General features: G+C 35.0%; 1 protein-coding gene across 2 annotated transcripts; it reads left to right on the top strand.

Moving 5' to 3' along the window:
* Positions 1-141: 141 nt before the first annotated feature.
* LOC111810878 (2-C-methyl-D-erythritol 4-phosphate cytidylyltransferase, chloroplastic) lies at positions 142-8,703 on the top strand. Of its 2 annotated transcripts, XM_023697698.1 has the most exons (13): positions 142-318; positions 579-655; positions 766-837; positions 987-1,042; positions 1,986-2,065; positions 2,164-2,246; positions 2,586-2,663; positions 3,433-3,501; positions 5,592-5,660; positions 5,759-5,805; positions 8,164-8,254; positions 8,364-8,435; positions 8,575-8,703. In XM_023697698.1, exons 1-12 carry the CDS (start codon positions 177-179, stop codon positions 8,418-8,420), a joined length of 921 nt encoding a protein of 306 aa, XP_023553466.1. In that variant the 5' UTR covers positions 142-176; the 3' UTR covers positions 8,421-8,435; positions 8,575-8,703. The 2 variants fall into 2 exon arrangements, with proteins under 2 accessions (XP_023553466.1, XP_023553465.1); XM_023697697.1 differs by having other exon boundaries at positions 8,364-8,662.
* Positions 8,704-8,901: the final 198 nt, after the last annotated feature.

Genomic DNA, 8,901 nt, shown 5'->3' with positions numbered 1-8,901 from the left:
AAAAAAAAAAAAAAAAAAAAAAAAAAAAAAAAAAAAAAAAAAAAAAAAAAAAAAAAAACAGCTAATTAGGGGGTAATTTTGTAATTGTGTTCCCTTTTAATTTTCTGTAATATGGAGAATATTCTTCCATTTTGCACGCTTGGTTTTCTCAGTCAAGCGTGGATAGAGAAAGAGAGATGGCAACTGTAAGCAATTTTCCTCGACTGAATTGCAGCTTCACATTTTCTTCTTCTTCTTCCAAGGAATTCCCAAGCAAACAGCGGACAGTTCCGGCTAAAATCCGGCCATCGATTTCTCATTCCAGCCTCGATTCTGCAGGTCAGTCCAAGCTAGTTTTCGTTTGTTGCATTGTGTTTGGCTCCTAAGAAATTTGGTCATGTTTGGATTTTGAAGTGCATGTAAGTTGAGAGGAATTTTTGTTACTTGTAGTGGAAATGATCGAAGGGAATGGACAATGCTTCCGGTTTATTGGCTATTCATTGAATGTTTTCTCTGTTTTCTGAAGCGATTTAGTAGTTTATATATTATTGTGACGATAATTTTGATGGTTTGGATATTTTCATTTCGGAATTCCTCAGGCGTTCAGTTTAATTTTAAGCGGAATGAGAAGTTTTTGAAATCGGTGATCAAATGCAGCGCTGCTGAAGTTGGGGATGTAAGTTAGACGGATTCCTGTTGCTAAATTGTACAGGGGGTGGTTTACTTTTCTTACACTTGTTCTTGTTCGTTCGATGTTCTTAAATTTTCTCTTTTAACAATCTTCAGGGGCCTGAATTTGTGAAAGAGAAAAGTGTTTCTGTTGTTTTGTTGGCTGGAGGCAAGGGAAAAAGGATGGGTGTGAGTTTCTAATTATTTAATCATTTGACTACTTGTATATTCATGTGCATGCAAGAAATGTTTGGATTGTATGTGAAATTTTGCCAGCACCCATTTTCTTCATTATCTTACTTCTACGCATGCTAATTTTGTTATCTTTGTGCAATTAGGCAAGCATGCCAAAGCAGTATCTTCCACTTCTAGGTCAACCAATTGCGTTGTACAGGTAAAATATAAATTAAAATGTCTTTGTTCAGTTTTTTCACAGTTCCATGTGGACAGTTTTAGCTTGCATATTCCTATGGATTTGAAGAAGTTAAAGCTTCCTAATGATTTGTGGTCTGTTTCTGGTCTAGGTGCAACATTTTTCTGTATGTCCGTAGCAAGGAGAGGCTTTACTTGAAATTAATCAATCAAATAACTATTTGGCCTGAGACATTCCTAATTTTTTAGAGAACATTGTGCATCCAAAAATTATCAGATAGATTCCAATCAATATATTCTTTAGACAAGCATGCCAAAAAAAAAAAAGAAAAAGAAAAAGAAAAAGAAAACATATGTATCTGCCTAAGGTAAGATATAAAGAGATGTGCTTGCAGTCTAAGTAGTTGTTTGAGGCTATCAGTTTCAAATCACATGTACGATTGGTCTCAATGCTCATTTTATAGTTAATTTTGATTAGTTCTGCATTTTTTGTGAATTACCAAACGGAATACAATGATTGTGCACACCTATTTGCTGGCATGGTTAGCCTTCCACAGCTGGGCTGAATGGTGTTTGTAATCCCTGTATCAAGCTTTACTTAGCCATACCTTTTTAAAAAAGGCAACAATCCTCTTGATAAATGCAACGCTTGCTATTTTGTCGAAGGTGTGGCTTAAAAGAATAGAAGGTTTGTCCATGATGTGAAGAAATGTTTAGAGGAGCCTAGGTTTTCCTTCATTTTTTAAATTAAGGGTTTTCCCGTCAAGGAAAATACAGAACTCACATAAACATCTCATTTGACAGTTTCTGATTTTGACCTGATTCCTACTTGCATACTTGGTTTTTCTAAGGGCAGTTATCCAGTGACGCTCTCCTAAGGCTTGATAGCTAGCTTCTGCGAACCTTTAGTTTATTATGACACATCTTTTGAAGCTTATAAGCACTTAAATGGTGACTTAATGCAGCTTGTACACTTTCTCACGTATGATCGAGGTTAAAGAAATCGTCGTGGTTTGCGATCCTTCTTATCGGGATATTTTTGAAGGTTTTTTTAGTTTTTTTCTTTCTTTTTATTTCTCACCAAATGCCTCCACTTTGTATTCCAGCTCATGCGTTAATTAATTTATTTTTTCCTGCTCTTAGATGTCAAAGAGAAGATTGATATTCAACTCAAGTTCACACTTCCAGGAAAGGAGAGACAAGATTCCGTGTACAGTGGCCTTCAGGTCAGGTGGACGCTCATAATTTTCTGTTTTGTTTTCCTGGTGGTGATGACAAACATGATTTATTAACAAAAGGAATTAGAAGGCATGGAGACTCTCGCAAAACAGCCAAAGGATGTATAAAAACACTTTCCAGTTGACAGCAAAGGAAGGAATATAATATAGTAGCAATTATATTAAAAACTGCACATTACACTTGGATCATGCAGATTCTTGATGTTTGATGTGATATGTCATTAGATTTTCCGGGATGAATTCACTTTTTTTTTATAATGTTGTGCCTCATGCTGTTTCTTTTTCTCCCATTATCTTATAGCTTTTTGCTACCATTTGTATTCACAGGCAATTGATATGAACGCAGAGCTTGTGTGCATCCATGATTCTGCCAGACCTCTTGTATTAGCAGGAGATATTCAAAAGGTTGCTTTCTCATTCTTATTAATCTCCTGGAACATGTACTTTTTTTGTTGCTTGTCATATATGTCAAAATTATAATTTAATGATAAATGATTTCGAGATTTTGGTATGGCCAGCAAAATATTAACAGAAGAATTTTTCAGGAGGAATGAAGGGTGTGGATAAATTTTTTTGGTTTCTACTCCTTTTGGAACTTCTTTATTGAGTTCTTCCCATAAATAGTTCTTCTTGATAGGTTTAGGGCACCAAAAGGACTTCGTGTGGGGTGGGGATAACCTAAAGGCCATAGGAACGAGACGACCAATGCTGGTTGCTGCATGTGAGGAATCTTACTGCAAAAAGTTCTATAATAACTTTCCTTCCATCATCGCTTCCAATTCTTTATAAAAGACTGTTCATTTTCTCAGTTTCTCAATTTAAAAAACGACTTTTTATGTTGCTGATAGAAAATGGAATGGTCTGAAGTCATTAAAAACATAATTTCTCATGTGAAGTCATTTGATTTAGTTGTATCAAATATTTGAGATGTAAACGTTAACATGAGCATGTCGGAATAAAGAAAATTTGGGATAGGCAGTGCTTGACATACATACATACATAATTAGGAATATTGGACTTCATGTAGAAGATGTACAAATTTGGCAAATTTTACCGTTATGTTCTGTTCTGTCTGTGAGTATATCAGGACTTTTATTGCAACGCTCTCTCTTCAAACTTATGAACTTAACCTAGATTAGGCTCATTTAATGATATATTGATTCTTTGCTTCTAGGTTTTCAAAGATGCTAGGCTGAATGGGGCTGCTGTGCTTGGGGTTCCTGTTAAAGCTACAATAAAAGAGGTATATGTTGGGACTTATTCTATCATTTTCATTCCCCTTTGGATGCCTTTGGTTTCTTTTAGTTTTTAGAAGTTGTCTAAGATAGGTATGTTACATGAAAAACCAAGGGCTATGCTTTACTAATCGGCTTTACTTTCACGAAAGTTGGTTTCACATTCGAAGAAGAAGAAGAATGCATTGAATTCTCATTTCAAAGGCTTGTTTTAAAACGTTACCAAACCAACCACCATCGATTATCCTAGAATTTAATATCTTAGGCCTGAAGTTTCTTGGCAACTAAATGTAGCTGGCTCAGATGGTTACCCCGTGAGATTAATTGAGGTATGTGCAAGTTGGCTTGGATACTCACAAATATTAAAAAAATAAAATCAAACCAGTAATTTCTTAAAGCCAGAGGTTGAAACCATCATCTTCATATTTTGTTTGTTTTCATACTCGTTTGGTCATTTTAAGCCTAATAGGTCCTCCCAACCTACTCAGTTGAACTGATTTATTTGATTTTATAAGTTGCCAACTTCTCTATTTCTTTGGCTGGACTTTTACTGAACTTGGTCGGTAAAAGTATTATCCATCTGCATCCCTTCTGGCTTGCTTTTTGCCTGGTAGATTCTTCTGTTACCTGGTACCTCCTCTTCACCTACCTCCCTATCAATCCACGTCCTGTCAATTATCCTTGCCACTCTGTTTTGTTTTTCTTTAACTCAAGAGATGCCATCACCCTTTTTTCTCTGTTTTGGTCCAGTTCAATCCGGAGGGAAAAGGATAAAAGCCCACCCTCACCTTGTTCTACCATGTCCTCACCCTCAAAACTATTTTGAATAATGCATTCATCCATGTATATTTTCTTATTTGTTCACTCCCATACTTTCTTAAATATTTTCATATTTTCTTTATTCTACCATGCCTTCACCCTCAAATCCTTCAAATTTAACGTTTTCTTTTTGTGGGAACTTAATCATACAAGCTTAAACACTTATGGTACTACATAGATGTCTCTCTGGCTTATCATCTATCCTGGATGGCGTTCCCTCTGCAGAAATGATGCTGAAACACAAAGCCATGTCTTTCATGATTGCTCATACGCTAAAAAATTTAGGGACTTCGCTCCTATCTTTAATTGGATAGTGGTGCTTCCTGTGTACCTCAACCTTCTTCTTTCCCATACATTAATTGGACTCCCCCTTCAAAAGTCACAAAAAGATTCGTTCCACACTATTTCATCACTCCTTTATCCTTTTTGACTTGAAAGAAACAACATAATTTTTTAATGATAAAGACATACTCGATCTTTACTCTATGATGGACAATTTGAGATTTTGTTGAGAATCTTTATTTTTTGTTTCTTGGAGTAAAGATGTTCCCCCATTCAACGATTATAGTTTGAATTCTCAATTAGCCAATGGAAGGGTTTTTTAAACTTGGTTCTGGGGCCTGGTTCTCCTGCCCGGCTCCCCATTTCTTTTATAATTTCATTCTATTAAGGGTCGTTAATCTTTCCTTAATTATTTGTCTTACTGCATGGGCTTATATTAGATTTTATGGGGCATATCTCAGAAGTATAGGTTGCTTCGGGACTATTGAAGATATAAGAACCTCTTAAAAGTGGTACTAAAAAAAAAACTCTTAAAAGTTATCTTTCTACACTTTCTAATTTTCTACATTTTACATTGACGAAGCCTCTTGAATTTCTAATCTTTTGTTTTATTACGCTGTCACTTTGTTAAAGCAATAATGGGCATTTAGATTTTTTAGTATTTTATTTTTAATGAGAGACAATTTCATTGATATTTGAAATTTACAAAAGAGATGTGTTATCTATGATACTTATGAAAAAAACTTCCCAATTTTCAACGAGGGAGGTATGACTATAAGAAGCAAAAATATTAGACAAAAATTTTGACTCCAAAAAAAGAATTTTGTCACGCATATTTTTTATTCCAAAAAAAAAGTAGACTAGTTTCAGATAGGCCTATCCTGTTGCTACTCACACTGTAGTAAATATATAGATACGTCATTTACTCGTATTGCGAGTATTTCAATTGTGTTACAATTTGTAGCCGTTTCTTAACAATTCTCCAATTATTTTTCAGGCGAATGATGATCGTTATGTCCAAAGAACCTTGGACAGGAAAACTCTTTGGGAAATGCAAACTCCGCAGGTTTGCTGACTATTTGCATATATGACGTGCTATCTTTTGTGGAATCTGTTAGGATTTAACACATGCAGATTAATTTAGCATTTCATCGCTTTTTACAGGTTATTGAACCTGAGTTGCTTAGGAAAGGGTTTGAGCTTGTGAACAGGTATTTATTGATTCTTCATTTATTTTCTCGCCTTATCTATAAGGAAACACGATAGCCACACTTTCTAGTACTGGACTAGTTGAGAGACATGGTCGGAAGGAGAGCTAATAAACTATTTTGAGGGCCGCAAGACATGGTCCTCAATCCTAGGAAACTAATAAACTATTTTGAGGGCCGCAAGACATGGTCCTCAATCCTAGGAAAATTCCTAGGTCACTGGAAATAGAATTGTTCCAAGTAAAGTACACTTAACCATGAAGTTCCTATGATTGAGCCATTGAAAAGGAAGGTGCACTTTGTTGGTATAGATAGTAACTTTCCTTTCCTTTTAAGTTTTTCTTAGTCATCCTATCCTTAGGATCGCTTTCATTCAGATGTGGTCTCAATTCATTCATGCACCCCTCTTTTACTCGGGTGTCACATGCCCACCAGCCATGTATGTTATCTTTACCTACTCATTGCTTCTTAAGAGTGTGAAACTAAACCTGCAATCTAAACTACAAAGAATTGTAAAGAAACTTAGCTCTTTACTAAAGGAAAGCAAAAATGCTCTTTTCACTGCATTTCCAAGTCTACTCTACAAAGACAACATGCATGGTTTTATACCGCCTCAAAATGAAACCCTTAACCTTACCTGAGACATGTCAAGAGTTTGTAACGTACTTTTTTACCGTAATTAGCCATTATGTAAATATAAACTAAAAATAAATAAAAAGTCTTAAAACTTAAAATACATTAATGTAACACCATAAATCTAGATTTTAATCATCTATCATAAATTTGTAACTATCTAAGTTTATATAAAGCCACATTTGAAGTTGAAGTATCTTGAAGTCCTTATTATATAAATTAGACTTGATTCTTGTTAATGTGAAATTGATTGTAACTTGAGTTCAATTTTAATAGAACTTGGCTTTAACGGGTGGTAATTTGAACAACATTTTTCATAACTTCCTTCAAGTTCATATTGTATGATTGAGATGTCTTGGTTCATATCAAGAAGGCTGGTTGTAGTAATTTGAACAACATTCTTCACAACTTCCCTCGAGTTCATATCGTATAATTGAGATTTCTTGGTTCATATCAAGAAGGCTGGTTGTAACGGTCCTGGCCGATATTGTCCTCTTTGGGCTTTCCTTTTCGGGCTTCTCCTCAAAGTTTTTTAAAACCCATCTGCTAGGGAGAGGTTTCCACTCTTATAAAGGGTGTTTCGTTCTCCTCCCCAACCGATGTGGGATGGTTGTATCCTCGTATTAGATTATGAAAAAGCTTATGACAAAGTGGACATGTGTTTACCTTGATTGGTGCTTGATAAAAAAAGGCTTCACTAAGTGGTGGAGAAACTGGATTTGGGGGTTGCTTGTCCACTGCAAACTTCTCGGTTATGATAAATGGGAGACGAGAGGTAAAATTGAGACTAAAGGAGAGTTGAGACAAGGGATTCTCTCTCCCTTCTTAGTTAATTCAATACTTCTGCCAGCGTAGAATCCTCGAAGACTTTTTAGTTGAAAGGAATGATATTTAAATTTCCCCCCTACAATATGCTGATGATACAATAATTTTTGTCCAAATCAGGTTATTTTTAAGAAAAACTGTTGGGCCTCAATAACTTTGTTTCTCCATGCTTCTGTCTCTCTTAATCTAGCTAAGACTGCTATTATCAATGTTAATGTTGAGAACGAGGTGCTGAAATGGTATGCTAGAAGTTTTGGTTGCAAGATTGATACTTTGTCTTTCTCTTATTTGGGCTTCCCTGGGGAGCTTTAGAAAGAAGTATTTTACTAGAAGAATTGAGAAATTAGAGCAAGATTTGAAGGAAGATCCCCTAAGATTCGAGAAAGAAAGCAATAAAAATCACCTTTTGACTTTATTACATTTGGTTGTTAAGGGAACTTACCAGAAGTATCACGTTTAGAAAGGTTTATTGTTCCTATTGGCATACCTACTGACCCCAGGCAACCTTCCTCTCAAGACCTAGGCACAACCTTCCACTTAGCTAAATGAGGCGGGAGGTCCGTTTATCAACAATCACGAAGTCGATATCTAAAGAATAGACATATTGTGTCAGTTAGGAACCACGACTCTTCACAATCGTATGATATTGTCCACTTCGAGCATATGCTCTTATAACTTTGCTTTTGGTTTTCCCAAAAAACTTCATACCAACGGAGATGTATTCCCTATAAACTCATGATCAACCCCTTGATTCGGCGAAGTGTCAATAATTCATTGATAAAGCTACATGGGAGTATAATTCAAAGTCTTGGTACATAATACAAAGTGTTCTCTAATTCCTTGTTGCTATCTAATTAATGATATATGTTTTTACGAACAAACACGCTACCGTTTTTCCATCAGGAACGGCTTGGAAGTAACAGACGACGTTTCCATTGTGGAGCACTTGAAACATCCCGTGCTCATAACTGAAGGGTCTTATACCAATATCAAGGTATTCAATAAGAATCTTATATCATACATTTGATTTGAATTTCTTATATAGAGAAAGTAAAGTTTGTTATCCAAAACTGTCTGGTAATAAAAGAGCTGCCTCTTTGCAGGTAACAACACCGGATGATTTATTACTTGCAGAGAGAATATTGAATTTGAGTTCGTGAAAGTCTTCTTGAGAGGTCTAAATAACACTATTATCCTGACCTCTAAATAATCAAAATACCTTATTATTTTCTCCCCATTTCTGAAGTAGAAATGATGTAATTCAAAATTCAATTATGTCATAATGTCAATGAGCATGATGTCGGTGAAATACAGGTTCGAGCATGAATGGTTGTGTTGACGAGATAGAGGCGAAGCTAGATGGAATGAGTATCCAATAAATCTTGTTTCGATTTCTATTGTATTAAATTACATGTTTAATCTCTAAGAACTTTTGGATTTGTATCCATTTAGTTCAAAACTTTATACATTTTATAGATTTTGAACTTCGGAGTTTGTATCATCCTAAATTTTAAAATTTTTTTAATAGAACTTTTAACTTTCAACTAATAAAATTTTAAATTTTTAACTAATAAATTTTTAAATTTTTAATTCGAACATTTTTTAAAACAAATTAGACAGGAACTTATTAGAAAACATCAT

The sequence above is a fragment of the Cucurbita pepo genome, chromosome LG14 (genome assembly GCF_002806865.2).
Source record: "Cucurbita pepo subsp. pepo cultivar mu-cu-16 chromosome LG14, ASM280686v2, whole genome shotgun sequence".
Lineage (NCBI taxonomy): Eukaryota > Viridiplantae > Streptophyta > Magnoliopsida > Cucurbitales > Cucurbitaceae > Cucurbita > Cucurbita pepo.
Note: the sequence above shows the minus strand (reverse complement) of the source record. Positions and strands in the feature narration are given on the sequence as shown.

Coding starts and splice junctions, on each gene's coding strand:
- LOC111810878 (XM_023697698.1), top strand. CDS start 177: ATGGCAACTGTAAGCAATTTTCCTCGACTGAATTGCAGCTTCACATTT. Junction 5,661..5,758: donor GGGAAATGCAAACTCCGCAG/GTTTGCTGACTA, acceptor CGCTTTTTACAG/GTTATTGAACCTGAGTTGCT. Junction 5,806..8,163: donor GGGTTTGAGCTTGTGAACAG/GTATTTATTGAT, acceptor TTTTTCCATCAG/GAACGGCTTGGAAGTAACAG.